Here is a 21,058-nt window from a genome sequence, read left to right as displayed (position 1 = left end):
CATCCTTTGGTAATGAGGGGTGATGGACTCTCAAGATAGAAAGAAGGGCAGTCAAAGCCACCAAAGGCACCCTGAAATGAACAGCCCAATCACATAAAGACTCATCCAAAGACATGCCATTTCCCATGTCATCATCCTGGGATTCATCATCACTGTCCGACAGTGATTGATCCCTGATCCCATGTCCCTGATCCTGGTTTTCTAAACCACAGTTCACTACAGCACTCTCAGAGCCACATGCAGCAAAGTCATCCTCCTCATTGTGAAAAGAGGCAATTAAAGAATTTACCTTTTTTACTGCTCTCTTTCTAAGAGTGTGTCTATCCATGTGTGCTCATCAGTCTCGTACCTTAAATGCCGTTTGCCTGGGGACAGAGAGAAATTAAAAATCAAATAAGTAACAAATAACAACACTTGCATCATTACATTATATGGTGTGATGTTTATATGCTAGAAAATATCTAAATTCTACAAAACATTTTTGAATTTGATATGCCATCAAAGTGTGACTATCATGTGTAGCCTCTTGAAATGTGGCTTTGATTGTATTAGGAGATAAATCACTTTAAAGCATTATCTTCACATTTCATACACAATTTGACTTCTCTAACGTTAGCCTGCATCTGTGGGGGCCGCCATTTTTGTTTACATAGCTGTAGGTACGTCAGAGCTGCAGCGAGCGGGAAATCTCGCGGAATGGGCGGAATTAACGTTGCCTCGGACAATCAATTATATAACAACACACAAATCAATACAACTATTTTATCCGGGAACTGAATCATAATCAATATACTACAATATTCATTAGAGTATAGCCTATAACCTGTTGCTAATTTCAATAGAGTTAAAAATAAAATAGCATAATAATAATAATCTATTCAGTTCGAGGGTGCAATGTTTATGAATTTGACTGCTGTTCCAGTGCACTTTCATGGGTATTAAATTTGAAACGCAAACAGTTGCCTGGAACGCAGCACTAGAGACTCTTTAGTCTTCTCTAGGTTAAGACTTTACTCTTGCTAAGGCTAGCTAGCTACCTGAGACCACGAGCCTATAAAGTTAAACCCAACTGTTCAGGACAGGTTACGATCTTTTTATCATGAATTAAATTAAACTAAAGCTTACTAGGGTTTGCGCAAAACTTTTATTCTGACAGTCTGTAGCTGCTTAAGCTACCGATAATGTCTACTCATGAACTTCAAGATGAAATGGATTAGCCATCAATCAAAATAACCTCATAGTTTGTGCTATGCAACATTCTGGGATAATCTTGTTGATTGTCGTTAAATTTTCTGCCACCATTTAAGCTACATTATGACTAAAAACAATGAAAAATCGTTTTTAGTCAGTCGTCGAGTATTTGTGAAAGTCTACTTACCAGCGCCAGGGAGCGAATGAGAGAGAATTCCCGCTGTACGTGATCCTAGAGTGTCCATCTGTCGGTCAAGATACAGTCAGCCGACATCCGCCAATGATTGTTCATTTTTTAGCGCGATGCCTGTCTGGTTCTCTACGTTACACGGGTAGTGAGCCGACAGACGTTGATGCTGCGAACATGAGCAGTAAATCAAAATTGTTTGAATTTTACATAAGGTGCGCCGTATTATAAGGTGCATGCTAAAACAAACGTCTACCAAAAAAAAGGTAACGGAAGCAAAACAGTGAGTTAAGATGAACCTTATTCTACAATTTACAATATACTCACATTATTTTTAATCATTCCTCTCCTAAAAACCCATCAAAGTCGTCGATCATCTTCTGTGTCAGAATTGAACAGCTGTGTTGCCATCAAACATGTCGGGTTCCCTCTCATCATTGTCAGAGTCCATTTCGTTGCCGGGTGGCTGTTCAGCAATGGCTTTCGCGAAAGCTCGAACAGTCAATGCAGATACATTAGTCCAGGTATCACCGATCCATTCACATATGGTGGCGTAACTCGCCCGGCGCAGCTGTTCTATTCCCATTCACAACCGCATAACTGATAGTCTGTAGGTTGAAATGTGCCTGGGAACCTTGTCTCTTCACTGGTGCCATTTTCGGTGGTCCAAATGTAAACAAATGATTTTGTACTTGCCGGAGGCGTGTCGGAGTAAGCGTACCTGTACGTATTACGTTGTTTCAGTTGATTGGTTTGCCGCTGCCAGCGTACGTACTGTACGTAAAACGTACGCTCTGCTGATTGGTTTATCGCTTCCCGTCAACGTACTGTACGCATTACGTAGTGTTCAGCTGATTGGTTTATATCGCTGCCAGCGTACATAGTACAATCATTGTTTATTGTTGCCATGGATATGCAGATCAGCTGTTGGTCGCTAACAAAATGGCTTATGCTCGCTGTCTTTCATTCTGTTTTTGTTTTGCTTTACATTTGCTAAATTTGTATGTCAAAGGACTGTTTATTTTTCTTGTTCATGGAATGCAGCCTCAGATAAGCCGCAAGTTCCAGCACTCCATTACCTTCTCTGCTGTTTGTTGGAATTATCCTGACCAGTAAAGTTAGCAACAAGCACCAGCTCAAACGACGTCCGAGTGAAAATTCAGTTAAGCAACAGCCAGCATCGCGTACTGCGTTTGTATAATAATAAGAATAATAATATAAGCCCAACAATAGTATGACGGGCTGTTTAAAGAATTCTTAGTGCCAACACTCAGCCAGAATCAGGCCAACAGCGTTCAGTATAGTACTGGCAAATATCCGCCCCCTTACTGTCGGGCCAGTCACCGTATTACATATGCCCACCGCATCTATGTCCAACGTCGGCGATATGGTAGCAAACAACAATCGGGCCAAACAAGAAACAAAGTGTCAGCTTAATACTGCATGTCTGTTTTGGCCCATTCAAGAAAACGCGTGCTTCAGCCGACCCGATCCTCAGCCAACACTGCCAACATTCAGCCAGAAGCGGGCCGATTGTGCTTGCTATGTGGGACGGCTCCCACAATATGGAGGTAAGTCCTTTTGTAGTGGACATGACGTGAAAATCTTGGATTAATTGACTTGCCATAACATACCAATCTGCATGACTCATTGGTGTTATGTATGTCCTTTGTTTTGTTTTTCAATAATAATGTAAAGTTAATTTAAGTGATTTATTTAGAAATGTGTCTGCTGTAGCTTTTCCCACCAGCAGATAGCTGCGCAGCACATCTGCAGCCACCAGGTGCAGTACAGGAGAGACCTGCCACAGTTGGTCAGGCACAGGTTACACATTTCTTTGTCTGTGTGTGTGTGTTTGTGTGAGAGAGAGAAATTTGGTGATAAAATTGATCAAAACATTTGTACTGAAAGTCACATAGACTTTGAAATGTCCGTTTTGTTGTTTACTCATCAAAAAAGAAAAACTCATTCTCTGAATGATAAGTATTAATTTAACCCTTTGATTGGCAAGTATACTTCCTCTTTCAACTTTTTTTTTTTTACAGATCATTACATATATTTTTAAAATGCTTAATCATAAAATGTGTCCACATATGCATAATTTGAAGCAGAATATTTGAGAGGAGGATTCCATAACTAATTATATACATTGTTGGAAAATTTCAACACATGCGACTGATTTTTAGTAGTCGAATAAAGTCACATGATGGAATTCAACAAGTGAAGAGGTTTTTCTTTAAATCTCATGTCTTTATTGCTTTTTCTGCCTTTAACTGGTCAGCCATTAGTAAACAATGATAATGATTTGTGTAGCGCAGTTAAATATTGAGTTCCATCTCATCTCTAACATGACTTTGCTACATTCTGCCCCTCAAATCATCTGCTGAGCGACAATGATGGACTTTGGGGAGATTCTAAGAGCCATTGGAGACTTTGGTTGCTTCCAAAAGCTCATCATTTTTGGGCTATCCTTGCCACATGTCATACTAGCACTTTCCTACAGTAGTTTTCTCTTTATCCAGTCTGATCCAGAGCGACACTGTAACACAGACTGGATCCTCAGAGCTGATCCTGACCTGAGCACAGGCGAGCAGCTGAACCTGACTCTGCCCCGGGAGGAGGATGGGAGCTTCAGCAGGTGTCGGATGTTTGTACCTGTGGACTGGAACATCAGCGACATCAGGGAGCACGGACTCAACGAGACCACAGGGTGCCGGGACGGATGGGTGTACACCAACAGCCTGTATGAGGCCACCATAGTCACTGACGTGAGTAAACCATGACTCTTTGGTCTCATCTGTTTCAACTACCCCACTGATTTGCATTGTTTTGCAGTTTGATCTGGTCTGTGAGAAGGCTAACATGGCTGGAGTTTCACAAATGGTCTTCATGATGGGTTTATTGACTGGTTCATTCATCTTTGGACCGGCAGCTAATTCGTAAGTGATAATACACACAAAAAATGCAGGTTGTCATAAATATGGAACTAAACAATAATAACTCTTTCTAACCTTTAGGTATGGCCGCAGGAGAACCACTCAGCTTCCGGTTATCCTTTTGTTAATTTTCCCCATAGCAGCCGGTGTGTCTCCAAATTTCAGTGTTTACATTGTATTTCAGTTCATAATTGGAGCTGCAGTTGGAGGATATAAGATGAACTCCACTTTGCTTGGTATGGCCTCTGCAAAGCTTCTTTACAAGCTGATGTCACAATGACTTCAGGATAGACCTGATTCTTCCTCCTCTAAATTCTCTTTGCAGCCACAGAGTGGATAGGCATCACTAGGAGGTCTTCTGCATCCTGTTTATGCCAAATGTTTTTAGCTGTGGGACAGTGTGCCATTGCTGGCCTGGTCTATGTTGTTCCTGACTGGAGGAAAACACAGTACATCATGGGAGGAGCAGAGGCCTGTGTGTTCCTGTATATTTGGTATGTGCTGTGTGAAGAGCTACATTTTATTGAATAATAAACCACACATATACTCACACTCTGACATATTATTGATCTTGTTAAGGTGGATTCCTGAATCTGCCAGGTGGCTGCTGGGACAGGGAAGGATCAAAGAAGCTAATGAACTGATCCAGAAAGTCGCAGCAATCAATAAAAAGAAAATTCCAGATAATCTGCTGGGTGAAGTTAGTCACAAGAATAAATCAAATCAAATAGACTTGAATGTTCCCACAGCTTATTTATATAATAGATCTGTATATATTTTCTTCCCCTCAGGTACCAGAGGAACAGACAGTCCAAAGTGAAGGAATCAGAAGTATCCTTACCTCAGGAGTCCTGATGAAGTATTTGTTAATTATGTCTTTTGTGTGGTAAGTAAACCATAAATGTGCATTTACTGTATTTTTCAATGTGTCAATGCAGTTTGTGTGTGTTTTGTCATTTGAAGGTTTTCATTGAGTCTGGGCTACTTCTGCCTTATGCTGAATGTGGGTGGGTTTGGTCTGAACATCTTCCTGGTTCAGTTTTTTTTTGGGTTTTCTGAGCTTCTAGCATCCCTCGTCTGTTTATGGGTGCTGGAGTTATCGGGGAGGAAAAAGTGTCTGATGGCAACCCTTATGACAGCCGGCTTTCTTTGCCTCTTGACCCTGGCTTTCCCTCGAGGTGAGCTTTCTGCCTCTGTTCACACTTCTGTCGGTGTGTCGGTGCTCTGATATTTTCTTCTTCATCGTTCCAGACAGCGCTGTTGTCATCACCATCCTTGTAATAATGGGGAAGTTCTTTTTTAGCTGGGCTTCTTCAGTGTGTACGATCTATATTCAGGAGTTGTTCCCCACTTCTGTCAGGTTTCATAACATAACACAAACTTTATCACACCAATATTCATACATAAATGTGAAGGTTAATTCCATCTTCTGCTCTGTAGACAATCGGCTGTTGGCTTGGGCTACACAGCCTATAGAGTAGGAGGGCTGATGTCTTCGGTGCTGAACATGTTGGCCGTGTACCACTGGTCTGTACCCACCACAGTGTTCAGCAGCCTTGCTGTGGTCAGTGGGGCTCTTGTATTCCTGCTTCCTGAGACCAGTAAAAAGGAGCTTCCTGATTCAACCAGTGAGGCCAAAGGCAACAGGTAAGCAGCCCGTCACTGTTATGATTCACTTTAGATTTATCTGTGTCTTTATTGTTTTCAATGTTCTGTATTTAAAAAGTTTTTTGTGTGTTTATGTTGTAGGACTATAAGTGACGGGGAGACAGAAGGCAACTTGGCTGAAAACAACAGAAAATCCACCAAACTCTAATTAACGTACTGGTTTCTATAAGTGATTTTACCATCAGAGGACTGATGAAGAATGATGAAGGTCAATGTTGGTTATTATACATCCTTTGTTATAAACCCTCCTAGTGGTTGACACGCTGCTTCCACCACTCACGTCTGTTAACTGTTGTGAGTGCTACAACAATACATACACACACACATATGACACACACACACAAATGTTGTAAGTTCACAATGTTTTGGGTCGGCTTATCTTCTCAGGCCCACACTCTGTTTCTGTAAGCCCACCATACACTGGTATGCCATTAAAATCTCCCACTGCAGTGAACTGGGAATAAGATGTTGAGTGAATTTCTTCAACAGTTTGGTGCCATGACCCGGATGGTGATATAGGGGAGACTGGGGCTTTTTGTCACACAGGTTAGGGTTAGGTTGTCACACTTGCAATAACTTGACCACTCAAAAGTGGAATACTAGTTTTGTGCTTAAACATAATGTGATGTCACAATCCATCTGGGAAAACCAAAGCACATTGAGGTGAGGACAAATTTCCCATTTTCACAATTGAAAGTAAAAAATAAAGACTAGATTTTTTTGTAATTGTCTGCTTAAAGACACAAATATCAATTATTTAACATCTGAACCTGTAATAAAGTGTTTCACCAGACTTTAGTCACAGTGCTGCTTCAAGCTAACTTTTAAATATGGCTGATAATAGCAAACATGGCTGTTTGGGGCAACTTGTCACACTACTTTTAAGATTAAGAATCCTTTATTAGTCCCACAATGGGGAAATTGCATATATGCAATAATAGACACAGAGAATCTGCTGGTTAGTGGTCGTTCAATTTGTGATTGTTCTTTGAAAGAACAAAGAAAAAACTCACAGGAGAAGAAATTGTCAGGAATTACACAAGAAAAACAAGAAATGGCAGCACAGCACCTGACCTGATGCTGAGGTCATGGAGGGAGGTGAAGTTGGCCAATTTTTATTCAAGTTCATTGATTAATTGAACGTTTTCTAGCTGAATTTACTTTTTTAATTAAACTGAAGTGTTCTTGTTTTATTTATGCCAAAATGTGTGTGACAACTTACCTGCTAATGTAATTTAATCTGTGTAAATGATTAGGAATGCTTGCTTTGTTACACCAGAGAAACCAAGCTGAGTCTGAGCTTAATTTGATGATAATCTATTTTTCGCTTGCTTGAGATCTTCTACGTGCAGCTTAAGTTAGATCCTGTTGTTATAACTCGTCCATGAGTTTCATGTTTGTTCTTAAAATCGGACGTGCTCTTCTAAGGGTTAAGCACTTAATGAACAGAGGATAGTGAAGAAAAGTTGTGTTTTTAAGAGTAATGATTAAGAGAAATCACAGAGTTAAGCACTACTGTTTGGAACACAGAGTTAAAAAAATGGAGTAAATTTCCAGTGTTTGGAACATAGTCTTGAGCTCATTTCTCAAGACTATGTTCCAAACACTGGATATTTTTTTCCTTTTTTCTCTCCTTCTTCTCAAGTTTCTGGGACACGAGAGAGTAAATGGCTGATGTGTTTGTGGAACACACTGATGCAGGACAGGTTGTATGAAGAGGGGATGACTCAGTCTCCCTGCAAAGGATCAGACTGTCTCCTTAAAGTAACAAAGTTAAATTGCATAAGAGGTAAGATATGGTAAATTGTATTTTGAGTAATATTTCAGAGTATTTAGAAGAAGATAAAGCTGTTTCCAGCCCTGTAGAGTATATAGATTAAAATGTAAATGGCCAATATCCTACCCTGTGGCTTGGCCTACCACAATTCTCCAGGTCAACTTGACCCACAACATAATGCCTTTATAGCTTTATTTTACTTTAACCTGTCAGCCATTAATAAACAAAGTTAATGAATTTACATGGAACTTCTCATTTGTCTTCAATTTAAGTCAGCAGGTCAACTTGACCATGAAAAGAACAGACCTCTGCCTGGTGTTCAGTTAACAAAATCACTCCATAAGACATGTAGGTCTTTTCAATGTACATTAAAAAAGTTTTAGTGTTTTTATTTTCAAAATCAAGTGATTTATCCTAAATGGACCATGATCTGTGAGGTAAACAACACCTCTGAATAGTGACTGAAATGGTTAGAAATTGAGTTAATAATGAGACATGATTGTTTTGAGTGTTTTGACATTTTTGGATAATTAAACATGCCCAGGTTCAAACTGACCCGGGAACATCATTGCTGTTCCTGAGAAACGAACATAACAGGAGGGTTAAAAATGACTGATGTGCCTGGTTCCAGTGGCCGGCTCCACAAGACGGAGGACGGTGGCTGGGAGTGGAGCGACGATGAGCTGGACGAGGAGAGTGAGGAGGGCAAAGCTGCTGTGGCCGCTCTGAGGGTGAGGCCCTGCGTGCCTAATGTAGTTCATTAGACAGCTTGATTGTATTTTTTGCACAGTGGCTGTTAAACCAGTAGATAGTGCTGTTGTACTGTTGTGGTGAACATTAGCCAGGCATTCGTAATTCATGTTGCTTCATGTCAATGTACTTACAGTTTCACTTACTCAGATTTAAGTTTTTTGTTGCTGCAACTTTGTGGGAGCTAACAGATATTTATATACACATTTTTTCAATGACCAACAGTATTACTGTATTGTTCTCGGAAATACACCTTAAAAACATGGGGTCCTCTCATATGTTTGAAATTATTTCGATACGATTTGGTCTTCAAAAAGCCGTTTTCCAAACATCTTGAAAAAGGGGAGGGTCATGTTGTATTTAGAACAATACAATGTGTAAACAAATCCAGTGTTTCCTGCCACCACACCTGTACCACATGCTCGATTATTGTCCAGTTAATTGACATCTAGGTGTGGGATTTCACTGTTCTGTCTGTCAGTTATGTTTTTTTTGGTCACACACTTTGTGTCAAATTTCTTCAATCTTTTAATGCTCCATCAGTCCATATATTGAGGGGATAAGAGGAGAATTGCACGTATGTAATTCTGACAATCTGTCATGTCCATTCTGCAGTCGCCCAGGGTGAAGGACGGCTCCCACAATATGGAGGTAAGTCCTTTTGTAGTGGACATGACGTGAAAATCTTGGATTAATTGACTTGCCATAACATACCAATCTGCATGACTCATTGGTGTTATGTATGTCCTTTGTTTTGTTTTTCAATAATAATGTAAAGTTAATTTAAGTGATTTATTTAGAAATGTGTCTGCTGTAGCTTTTCCCACCAGCAGATAGCTGCGCAGCACATCTGCAGCCACCAGGTGCAGTACAGGAGAGACCTGCCACAGTTGGTCAGGCACAGGTTACACATTTCTTTGTCTGTGTGTGTGTGTTTGTGTGAGAGAGAGAAATTTGGTGATAAAATTGATCAAAACATTTGTACTGAAAGTCACCTAGACTTTGAAATGTCCGTTTTGTTGTTTACTCATCAAAAAAGAAAAACTCATTCTCTGAATGATTAGTATTAATTTAACCCTTTGATTGGCAAGTATACTTCCTCTTTCAACTTTTTTTTTTACAGATCATTACATATATTTTTAAAATGCTTAATCATAAAACGTGTCCACATATGCATAATTTGAAGCAGAATATTTGAGAGGAGGATTCCATAACTAATTATATACATTGTTGGAAAATTTCAACACATGCGACTGATTTTTAGTAGTCGAATAAAGTCACATGATGGAATTCAACAAGTGAAGAGGTTTTTCTTTAAATCTCATGTCTTTATTGCTTTTTCTGCCTTTAACTGGTCAGCCATTAGTAAACAATGATAATGATTTGTGTAGCGCAGTTAAATATTGAGTTCCATCTCATCTCTAACATGACTTTGCTACATTCTGCCCCTCAAATCATCTGCTGAGCGACAATGATGGACTTTGGGGAGATTCTAAGAGCCATTGGAGACTTTGGTTGCTTCCAAAAGCTCATCATTTTTGGGCTATCCTTGCCACATGTCATTATACCACTTTCCTACAGTAGTTTTCTCTTTATCCAGTCTGATCCGGAGCGACACTGTAACACAGACTGGATCCTCAGAGCCGATCCTGACCTGAGCACAGGCGAGCAGCTGAACCTGACTCTGCCCCGGGAGGAGGATGGGAGCTTCAGCAGGTGTCGGATGTTTGTACCTGTGGACTGGAACATCAGCGACATCAGGGAGCACGGACTCAACAAGACCACAGGGTGCCGGGACGGATGGGTGTACACCAACAGCCTGTATGAGGCCACCATAGTCACTGACGTGAGTAAACCATGACTCTTTGGTCTCATCTGTTTCGACTACCCCACTGATTTGTATTGTTTTGCAGTTTGATCTGGTCTGTGAGAAGGCTAACATGGCTGGAGTTTCACAAATGGTCTTCATGATGGGTTTATTGACTGGTTCATTCATCTTTGGACCGGCAGCTAATTCGTAAGTGATAATACACACAAAAAATGCAGGTTATCATAAATATGGAACTAAACAATAATAACTCTTTCTAACCTTTAGGTATGGCCGCAGGAGAACCACTCAGCTTCCGGTTATCCTTTTGTTAATTTTCCCCATAGCAGCCGGTGTGTCTCCAAATTTCAGTGTTTACATTGTATTTCAGTTCATAATTGGAGCTGCAGTTGGAGGATATAAGATGAACTCCACTTTGCTTGGTATGGCCTCTGCAAAGCTTCTGTACAAGCTGATGTCACAATGACTTCAGGATAGACCTGATTCTTCCTCCTCTAAATTCTCTTTGCAGCCACAGAGTGGATAGGCATCACTAGGAGGTCTTCTGCCTCCTGTTTATGCCAAATGTTTTTAGCTGTGGGACAGTGTGCCATTGCTGGCCTGGTCTATGTTGTTCCTGACTGGAGGAAAGCACAGTACATCATGGGAGGAGCAGAGGCCTGTGTGTTCCTGTATATTTGGTATGTGCTGTGTGAAGAGCTACATTTTATTGAATAATAAACCACACATATACTCACACTCTGACATATTATTGATCTTGTTAAGGTGGATTCCTGAATCTGCCAGGTGGCTGCTGGGACAGGGAAGGATCCAAGAAGCTAATGAACTGATCCAGAAAGTCGCAGCAATCAATAAAAAGAAAATTCCAGAGAATCTGCTGGGTGAAGTTAGTCACAAGAATAAATCAAATCAAATAGACTTGAATGTTCCCACAGCTTATTTATATAATAGATCTGTATATATTTTCTTCCCCTCAGGTACCAGAGGAACAGACAGTCCAAAGTGAAGGAATCAGAAGTATCCTTACCTCAGGAGTCCTGATGAAGTATTTGTTAATTATGTCTTTTGTGTGGTAAGTAAACCATAAATGTGCATTTACTGTATTTTTCAATGTGTCAATGCAGTTTGTGTGTGTTTTGTCATTTAAAGGTTTTCATTGAGTCTGGGCTACTTCTGCCTTATGCTGAATGTGGGTGGGTTTGGTCTGAACATCTTCCTGGTTCAGTTTTTTTTTGGGTTTTCTGAGCTTCTAGCATCCCTCGTCTGTTTATGGGTGCTGGAGTTATCGGGGAGGAAAAAGTGTCTGATGGCAACCCTTATGACAGCCGGCTTTCTTTGCCTCTTGACCCTGGCTTTCCCTCGAGGTGAGCTTTCTGCCTCTGTTCACACTTCTGTCTGAGTGTCGGTGCTCTGATATTTTCTTCTTCATCGTTCCAGACAGCGCTGTTGTCATCACCATCCTTGCAATAATGGGGAAGTTCTTTTTTAGCTGGGCTTCTTCAGTGTGTACGATCTATATTCAGGAGTTGTTCCCCACTTCTGTCAGGTTTCATAACATAACACAAACTTTATCACACCAATATTCATACATAAATGTGAAGGTTAATTCCATCTTCTGCTCTGTAGACAATCGGCTGTTGGCTTGGTCTACACAGCCTATAGAGTAGGAGGGCTGATGTCTTCGGTGCTGAACATGTTGGCCGTGTACCACTGGTCTGTACCCACCACAGTGTTCAGCAGCCTTGCTGTGGTCAGTGGGGCTCTTGTATTCCTGCTTCCTGAGACCAGTAAAAAGGAGCTTCCTGATTCAACCAGTGAGGCCAAAGGCAACAGGTAAGCAGCCCGTCACTGTTATGATTCACTTTAGATTTATCTGTGTCTTTATTGTTTTCAATGTTCTGTATTTAAAAAGTTTTTTGTGTGTTTATGTTGTAGGACTATAAGTGACGGGGAGACAGAAGGCAACTTGGCTGAAAACAACAGAAAATCCACCAAACTCTAATTAACGTACTGGTTTCTATAAGTGATTTTACCATCAGAGGACTGATGAAGAATGATGAAGGTCAATGTTGGTTATTATACATCCTTTGTTATAAACCCTCCTAGTGGTTGACACGCTGCTTCCACCACTCACGTCTGTTAACTGTTGTGAGTGCTACAACAATACATACACACACACATATGACACACACACACAAATGTTGTAAGTTCACAATGTTTTGGGTCGGCTTATCTTCTCAGGCCCACACTCTGTTTCTGTAAGCCCACCGTACACTGGTATGCCATTAAAATCTCCCACTGCAGTGAACTGGGAATAAGATGTTGAGTGAATTTCTTCAACAGTTTGGTGCCATGACCCGGATGGTGATATAGGGGAGACTGGGGCTTTTTGTCACACAGGTTAGGGTTAGGTTGTCACACTTGCAATAACTTGACCACTCAAAAGTGGAATACTAGTTTTGCGCTTAAACATAATGTGATGTCACAATCCATCTGGGAAAACCAAAGCACATTGAGGTGAGGACAAATTTCCCATTTTCACAATTGAAAGTAAAAAATAAAGACTAGATTTTTTTTGCAATTGTCTGCTTAAAGACACAAATATCAATTATTTAACATCTGAACCTGTAATAAAGTGTTTCACCAGACTTTAGTCACAGTGCTGCTTCAAGCTAACTTTTAAATATGGCTGATAATAGCAAACATGGCTGTTTGGGGCAACTTGTCACACTACTTTTAAGATTAAGAATCCTTTATTAGTCCCACAATGGGGAAATTGCATATATGCAATAATAGACACAGAGAATCTGCTGGTTAGTGGTCGTTCAATTTGTGATTGTTCTTTGAAAGAACAAAGAAAAAACTCACAGGAGAAGAAATTGTCAGGAATTACACAAGAAGAACAAGAAATGGCAGCACAGCACCTGACCTGATGCTGAGGTCATGGAGGGAGGTGAAGTTGGCCAATTTTTATTCAAGTTCATTGATTAATTGAACTTTTTCTAGCTGAATTTAATTTTTTAATTAAACTGAAGTGTTCTTGTTTTATTTATGCCAAAAATGTGTGTGACAACTTACCTGCTAAAGGGGCAGCATGTGACATGTGTGCATCCCTATTTAAATGCTGATAAGTCTGCACAGAGATATCAAAATGAAATGAATACAAAGTTTGTACCCATTTGGTAAGTATTTTTTTAACAATCTGATGAACTAATTTTAACATAGATAACAGAGTGTCAAAAGTGTGACAACCAGCCCGCTCTCCCCTACTTTGGAGGAGACTCTTTTTGCAGACCAAGGACACACCAGCAACATGCAAAATCCAAATTACCACTAAAGGTAAAGGATCCTTTTGATCCTGCTGTGTGCTGTTGGAGATAAGTTTGCTGGTAGTGGTTGTAAAGGGAGAATGTGTTCTTTTTCCAGTCTGTGTAAATGTTTAGGAATGCTTGCTTTGTTACACCAGAGAAACCAAGCTGATTCTGAGCTTAATTTGATGATAATCTCTATTGTTCGCTTGCTGGAGATCTTCTAAGTGCAGCTTAAGTTAGATCCTGTTGTTATAACTCGTCCATGAGTTTCAGATGTTTAGTCTTCTTGTGTTTGCCTTAAAATCGGACGTGCTGTTCTAAGGGTTAAGCACTTAATGAACAGAGGATAGTGAAGAAAAGTTGTGTTTTTAAGAGTAATGATTAAGAGAAATCGCAGAGTTAAGCACTAGTGTTTGGAACACAGAGTTTAAAAAATGGAGAAAATGTCCAGTGCTTGGAACATAGAGTCTTGAGAAATGAGCCAAGTTTCTGGGACACGAGAGAGTAAATAGCTGATGTGTTCATGGAACACACTGATGCAGGACAGGTTGTATGAAGTGGGGATGACTCGCTCTCCCTGTACTCAAAGGATCAGACTGTCTCCTTAAAGTAGCAGGGTTAAATTGCATGAGAGGTAACATATGGTAAATTGTATTTTGAGTAATATTTCAGTTAGTGATAAAATGATTGATCTTTAAAAACATTCACCTAGACTTTGAAATATCTGTTTTGTTGTTTACTCATCCAAAAAGAAAAACTGTATTTCATCACTTTTAGATGTGAATGTCTTGCTTTGAGGAACATGAATAGTAGTTTCCTCACTTGGTTTATAATCAGAACCATCAGATTCAGATTGGACCTCAACATGGTCTTCATCTACAGACATGTCCTCCTCTTTTTCACTGCATTAAGGATGAGGTTCAGAGCCTCTAGGTCTGATGCTCAAATCTCTGACAGACAGTATATCATATGTAGCTGCACATCACAATGGTAGGACTACAATGCAGAGAATCTTATTTCCCATCTATGTAAAATAAAAAGTTTTATATTAATTTAGCCAATTATTAAATTAATTAAGCCAATCAGAAGAAGTTTCATACTGAAAATACTTTTAAATAGGCACTACTGTTTGGAACACAGAGTTAAAAAAATGGAGTAAATGTCCAGTGTTTGGAACATAGTCTTGAGCTCATTTCTCAAGACTATGTTCCAAACACTGGATATTTTTTTCCTTTTTTCTCTCCTTCTTCTCAAGTTTCTGGGACACAAGAGAGTAAATGGCTGATGTGTTTGTGGAACACACTGATGCAGGACAGGTTGTATAAAGAGGGGATGACTCAGTCTCCCTGCAAAGGATCAGACTGTCTCCTTAAAGTAACAAAGTTAAATTGCATAAGAGGTAAGATATGGTAAATTGTATTTTGAGTAATATTTCAGAGTATTTAGAAGAAGATAAAGCTGTTTCCAGCCCTGTAGAGTATATAGATTAAAATGTAAATGGCCAATATCCTACCCTGTGGCTTGGCCTACCACAATTCTCCAGGTCAACTTGACCCACAACATAATGCCTTTATAGCTTTATTTTACTTTAACCTGTCAGCCATTAATAAACAAAGTTAATGAATTTACATGGAACTTCTCATTTGTCTTCAATTTAAGTCAGCAGGTCAACTTGACCATGAAAAGAGCAGACCTCTGCCTGGTGTTCAGTTAACAAAATCACTCCATAAGACATGTAGGTCTTTTCAATGTACATTAAAAAAGTTTTAGTGTTTTCAGAATCAAGTGATTTATCCTAAATGGACCATGATCTGTGAGGTAAACAACACCTCTGAATAGTGACTGAAATGGTTAGAAATTGAGTTAATAATGAGACATAATTATTTTGAGTCTTTTGACATTTTTGGATAATTAAACATGCCCAGGGTCAAACTGACCCGGGAACATCATTGCTGTTCCTGAGAAACGAACATAACAGGAGGGTTAAAAATGACTGATATGCAAAAAAAGGTCACAGTGTTCAAATATTGGCTGCTCACTCTCACTGAGGTAATTAACTCTATATTTATGGTCGGGATCTTTTGGGGTAACCTGAGGTTCCAGCATGACTCCTTATGCAACAGGTTCACTTTTTATATGAGAGTTCTGACAGCATATTGTAAAAGTCAGTGAAAGATCAACAGCACTTTAACGGTGATATGCAAAGACATGAGTCCATTCTGCAGCCACTGTCGTCACTGTGCTAAAAATGAACTTTGTGTATTTCACAATTTTTAGAAGTATTAAAATTATCCTATGTGGTTGATCAACACATGCTGAAGTAAAAATATCTCCAAGATCTGGTTAAATTGTCAAAAGAGCACCTCATTGTGTAAAATAAAATGTCCATATATTGCTGTCTCATGGCTCCTGAAGTGCACAGACCAGGGTTTAAACATTAATTTGCAACGTATAAAGGTCATCTCTGAGGTGCAGTCTGCGGCCTGAACATGGCAGATTTTGGAGAGATTCTCCGCAGTATTGGAGAGTTTGGATTATTTCAGAAGGTCATTCTGTTTGCTCTCTGCTTCCCAAATGCCATTCTGCCTTTTCAGTTTGCAAGTGTGTTTTTTATCCAGTCTGATCCGGAGCGACACTGTAACACAGACTGGATCCTCAGAGCTGATCCTGACCTGAGCACAGGTGAGCAGCTGAACCTGACTCTGCCCCGGGAGGAGGATGGGAGCTTCAGCAGGTGTCGGATGTTTGTACCTGTGGACTGGAACATCAGCGACATCAGGGAGCACAGACTCAACGAGACCACAGGATGCCGGGACAGATGGGTGTACACCAACAGCCTGTATGAGGCCACCATAGTCACAGATGTGAGGGGTGAATCTGTCTTTGTCATTTGTAACGCTAGCAGCTGTGTTTCACTAACGTTTTGTCGTCTTGTTCCCACAGTTTGATCTGGTCTGTGACCAGGCTAACCTGTTGGAAGTGGCACAGACAGTGTTGATGGCTGGCATTCTTATTGGCTGTCTCCTATTTGGGCCTTTTGCTGAATCGTAAGTGTATTTGAAACACACACAGTACATTCCTTGTGTGTCACAGACCCCACTGACTGTATGTGTTGCTGAATCTGTTGCAGGTTTGGTCGTAAACGAGCAGCTCAGGTCCCAGTCGTTGTGATGGTCATATTTACTGCAACAACCGGATTATGTCCCAACTTCTATTTATATTTGGCATCACAGTTCATGGTGGGAATCGGCTATGGAGGTTATCGCCTTAATGGTGTTATACTGGGTATTACTTCACTCTGTTTATAATGAATGTCAAGTTTAATTTTCAAGTATATAAATTAAATGTATTGGCGGTTCGATCCCAACTCCTCCCTAAGTCATTGTTGTGTGTCCTTGGGCAAGGCACTTTACCCGCAGGGCCTCCAGTGTACTCACTGGTGTGGCTCGCCTTGCTGGTCATTGTATGACACTGCTTGGTCGCAGCCTTAAGCAATTTACCTCTGGGATTATTAAAGTATCTAAAATAAAAAAAAGATTAATAAATCACGCAGACCTTGAAAAGACTATCTTCTATCTTTTATCAACTCAAGAATAGATTACTGCAATGCACTTTATGTCGGAGTCTCCCAGTCTTCCCCTCAGCTACCTCCAGCTGCTGCAGAATGCTGCACTTCATGCTGTCAGCAGATCACCTCAGTTTTTCACACTCTACTGGCTCCCAGTTTCTTTTAGAGTAGATTTGAACATTTTAATGTTTGTTTTTATAGCCCTGAATGGCCTTGCTCCACCATACCTTTCAGAAATGCTGGCCATCTGCAACCAAAACAGAGCGTACTGCTCGAAGTCCAGAGAACCAGGTACAGGCACTGGGGTGATCTGGCCCCAGACTGTAGAACACACTGCCCTCCGACATGGACCTGGATCTTAAATCCAGGCTCAAAACATATTTATTCAGACTGGATTTTAACACCTAGGAGTGACACTTGTTGTATTTTATTGCATTTTATTGTGTCTTACGAAATGTTATTGTCCCACTGCTTTTATCATTTTATTATTGTAATTGTTTTATTTTGATTTGATTGGAGCACTTTGGTCACTTTTGTGTTGTAAAGGGCTCTATGATTGATTGATTGATTGATTGATTGATTGATTGATTGATTGATTGATTGATAAAGTAGTAGATTAGTTTCTCTCATGTTAAATGCAATTTTGTATTTTGTCCATTTCAGAGCTCTGCAATTCTTGCCAGGGGTCGCTGAAGGTTAACTGTTGACTTCCTGTTTGCAGCCACTGAATGGATTGGGGTGTCTAGGCGAGCGCTGGGAGCATGCGGGACTCAGCTGTTTGGTGCTGTTGGTCAGATCATCCTCGCTAGTATGATCTATTTCGTCAGAGACTGGAGACTGGCTCAGCTATTAACAGCAGCTCCACTTGCAGTGGTTGTTGTTTACATATGGTGTGCACTAACATTTCCTCTGTCTTTATCTGTTTATGTGAGAAATAGACATAATAATAATGAGTGCCTGTGTTGTGGACAGGTTCGTTCCAGAGTCAGCCAGGTGGCTGTTGGACAGAGGGAGGACAGAGGAGGCCAAACAGCTGATCACCAAAGTGGCAGCCATAAACAAACGACCTGTTTCAGACTCTCTTCTCGAAAAGGTGCGCTTCACATACACAAAACAAAATGCCTCCAGTATTAAATGTGTAATTAAATGTACTGTCAGCTGAAGCCTTCATTAAATCCAGATCAGCCTTTGAGGTGAAAGTTGCGTGGCTGTAATGAATTGTATTATTACAGTCAGTTTTACTGGTCTGCAATAAGTAACATTTTGCAAGGCTGCTGGATTACATGTTTGCTAACATGAGCGGTGTTAGCATGATGCTGTGTCCACTCCTGTGCATTACAGATTGTTGTGAAAGAAACTGAGAAAAAGGGAGGCATAATAATTCTTATCCAATCATCTGTGCTTAGGAAGTATTTCTTTACCATTATATTGGCATGGTAAGTTACATTTTATAATGCACATAGCTCTACTGAGCCCTTTCCATGAGAGACTGAATGTTCTGCAATTTGTTTTTTAACATCAGCATGTTTTCTTTGTCTAACAGACCCTTGTTTCTTCCTCAGGTTTTCACTGAATATTACCTACTACTGCCTTTCATTCAATGTGGGAAACTTTGGCTTAAACATCTTCCTGACGCAGGCCATGTTTGGCCTGACTGAACTACCTGCTCACATCCTGTGCATTTGGCTGTTAGAAGCACTGGGGAGACAAGTGTCGATCATGTCAACGCTTTTGATTGGAGGACTTTTGTGCCTCTTAATCCTAGCTGTTCCACAAGGTAAAGAAGGTCAGATGTTCTTATTTAGTGGGGTTTATAAGGTGATGACATCAGTTCAGTCAGAACAGCCACAACAAACATAATACAGGTGTATAGTCATAAAACTAAACAGTTAAACCTGAGGCCGCACAGCTAACTTAAGCAGTGTGTCTGTTCCAGGCAATGCTGCTGCTGTCACCGCGTTAGCCACGTCAGGACGTTTCTTTGCCAACTGGGCCGGATCCATTTGCAATGTTTACGTTCAGGAGCTGTTTCCCACATCTGTTCGGTAAGCATGTTCTGCACAGTTACACGCACAGAACCGTGCAGTACTGCAGACATCCATAACAGGCACCAACATGTTTACTGGAGGTTTGACTGGTGTTTGACACAGTGTTTTTGACCTACTTTATTCAAAAGAGGAGCCAAACAGCATTGATCAGACCACACCACAACACTTTAGCTTCAAGGTAACGCATCTGCTGTACTTTCCTGTTTCAGACAAACAGCATCTGGTTTGGGTTCTATTGCGAGCCGAGCCGGCGGACTGCTGGCCCCACTGCTCAACATGTTGGCCATGTACCACTCGTCCATTCCCACCATAGTCTTCGGTAGCCTCACACTCATCAGTGGGGCGCTGTGCATCCTGCTTCCAGAGACCAGGAGAAGAGAGCTTCCTGATTCAACTGATGAGGCAGAGGCCAACAGGTGAGCGAGCTGCAACATCCTCCAGTAACATCAGCCTCATCACCCTGTGTCACCCTTCGTCTGTGAGAATGAGATCCGATTGGACCTCTGTAGTTTTAGGACCAGGAAACATAGGATAAATCACATTTACCGTTTCTTCTGCACAGTAAAGTGTTCCTTTTTTCCTACAGAAAAATAATCTACAAAGAAGAATCAACAGGACCTACAAACATTAAATCAACTAAGCTGTAGTCTGAATTCATAGTTGAAGGTGATGTTCTGCTAATCAGCAGCTCTGTTTGTCCCTCTGTGATCCCTTTGATGTAATGGTGCTGATGCTGTCAAAGAAAACAGATGTAATGTATGTATGTTAAGTGAAATCCTGACAGTGTTTGGAAATGTATTACCCAAGTGCTTTGATCCTTTTTTAATCATTTGAGTCATTTGTTTGTGTATTCAGTGGCATATGACTGTATATCAGCAGTCCAGTATAAAGTCATTTATTTGCTACTGTGGTAGCACCACCTCCTGGTATGTTGGTATAACTACAAAAACTATTGCTTCATATGTTTCTAAGATACACTGCTCAAAAAAAATAAAGGGAACACTTAAAGAACACAGTGTAACCCCAAGTCAATTCTGTGAAATCAGCCTGTCCAGTTAGGATCAACACTGATTGTGAATCAGTTTCAGCTGCCGTTGTGCAAGTGGAACAGACAACAGGTGGAAAAGAGGCAGTTATCAAGACAGCCCTATAAAGGAGAGGTTCTGCAGGTGCTGACCACAGACCATCTCTCTGCTCTCATCCTTTCTGCCTGATGTTTGATCACTTTTGCATTTTGTCACTGCTCTCACCCCTAGTACAGGTCATACAGGCACGTGGAGGCCACACACACTACTGAGCCTCATTTTGACCTGTTTTGAGGAACTTCCACTCAAGCTGGATCAGCCTGTAATGATGATGAGTGATTTTCCACTTTTATTTTGAGTATGGTTCCAAATCCAAACCTCCATGGGTTAATCATTAGTTTGGTTGCCCAGCAACCAAACTCTTGTTCTTCTATTTTATCTATTTTTTGGCTCAGCATATCTTCAGAATGCATGGGCCGATTCAAACCATTCAAACATCAAAAGATTCAGCTCATTCAGGACATTTGTGGAAACCATCAATAATAAATACAAATATTATAATATTAAAGATATTAAACATTTTCCATGTCTTCTGCAAAATGCTACTCCTCCTACAAATTACAAGATAGAGAAACCATTCGAAGCTTAAAATACTTCCAACATCTTGGTCTTCAAAACTTGCATACAGAATTTGGAAATTCAGCCCCGTCTTCAAATGGCAGGGGATTTTTGAGGTCTCCTCTGCTGTTACCATGGTGACAGCAGAGTT

The 21,058-nt window shown here is 40.5% G+C and overlaps 4 protein-coding genes and 1 long non-coding RNA gene across 6 annotated transcripts; 4 read left to right on the top strand and 1 right to left on the bottom strand.

Moving 5' to 3' along the window:
* Positions 1–4: 4 nt before the first annotated feature.
* On the bottom strand, positions 5–2,058 carry LOC114450298 (uncharacterized). Its single transcript, XR_003672070.1, has 3 exons — positions 1,706–2,058; positions 1,379–1,547; positions 5–365 (listed from the first exon to the last, which is right to left on the bottom strand). It is a non-coding gene; the product is annotated as an uncharacterized LOC114450298 (long non-coding RNA).
* A 593-nt stretch (positions 2,059–2,651) lies between these two features.
* On the top strand, positions 2,652–6,315 carry LOC114450296 (solute carrier family 22 member 13-like). Of its 2 annotated transcripts, XM_028428316.1 has the most exons (11): positions 2,652–2,949; positions 3,901–4,146; positions 4,214–4,317; positions 4,396–4,550; positions 4,640–4,808; positions 4,894–5,014; positions 5,106–5,200; positions 5,278–5,492; positions 5,566–5,674; positions 5,755–5,961; positions 6,064–6,315. In XM_028428316.1, the coding sequence occupies exons 1-11, from the start codon at positions 2,923–2,925 to the stop codon at positions 6,128–6,130; spliced, it is 1,515 nt and encodes a 504-aa protein (XP_028284117.1). In that variant the 5' UTR covers positions 2,652–2,922; the 3' UTR covers positions 6,131–6,315. The 2 variants fall into 2 exon arrangements, with proteins under 2 accessions (XP_028284117.1, XP_028284116.1); XM_028428315.1 differs by lacking the exon at positions 2,652–2,949 and having other exon boundaries at positions 3,358–4,146.
* A 1,438-nt stretch (positions 6,316–7,753) lies between these two features.
* On the top strand, positions 7,754–9,452 carry LOC114449701 (serine/threonine-protein kinase OSR1-like). The gene is made up of 4 exons (XM_028427521.1): positions 7,754–7,771; positions 8,304–8,490; positions 9,125–9,160; positions 9,327–9,452. Exons 2-4 carry the CDS (start codon positions 8,368–8,370, stop codon positions 9,450–9,452), a joined length of 285 nt encoding a protein of 94 aa, XP_028283322.1. The 5' UTR covers positions 7,754–7,771; positions 8,304–8,367.
* Positions 9,453–9,529: 77 nt separating this feature from the next.
* Positions 9,530–12,523, top strand: LOC114450085 (solute carrier family 22 member 13-like). The gene is made up of 10 exons (XM_028427992.1): positions 9,530–10,355; positions 10,423–10,526; positions 10,605–10,759; positions 10,849–11,017; positions 11,103–11,223; positions 11,315–11,409; positions 11,487–11,701; positions 11,775–11,883; positions 11,964–12,170; positions 12,273–12,523. Exons 1-10 carry the CDS (start codon positions 9,981–9,983, stop codon positions 12,337–12,339), a joined length of 1,617 nt encoding a protein of 538 aa, XP_028283793.1. The 5' UTR covers positions 9,530–9,980; the 3' UTR covers positions 12,340–12,523.
* A 3,614-nt stretch (positions 12,524–16,137) lies between these two features.
* LOC114449700 (solute carrier family 22 member 13-like) lies at positions 16,138–19,684 on the top strand. The gene is made up of 9 exons (XM_028427520.1): positions 16,138–16,512; positions 16,592–16,695; positions 16,779–16,933; positions 17,938–18,106; positions 18,189–18,309; positions 18,558–18,652; positions 18,779–18,993; positions 19,153–19,261; positions 19,474–19,684. The coding sequence occupies exons 1-9, from the start codon at positions 16,138–16,140 to the stop codon at positions 19,682–19,684; spliced, it is 1,554 nt and encodes a 517-aa protein (XP_028283321.1).
* The last annotated feature ends 1,374 nt before the right edge of the window (positions 19,685–21,058 follow it).

Source organism: Parambassis ranga, chromosome 17 (genome assembly GCF_900634625.1).
Source record: "Parambassis ranga chromosome 17, fParRan2.1, whole genome shotgun sequence".
In the NCBI taxonomy this organism is placed as follows: Eukaryota; Metazoa; Chordata; class Actinopteri; family Ambassidae; genus Parambassis; species Parambassis ranga.
The sequence above is the reverse complement of the archived record's forward strand: the minus strand, read 5'-3'. Positions and strand labels throughout refer to the sequence as shown.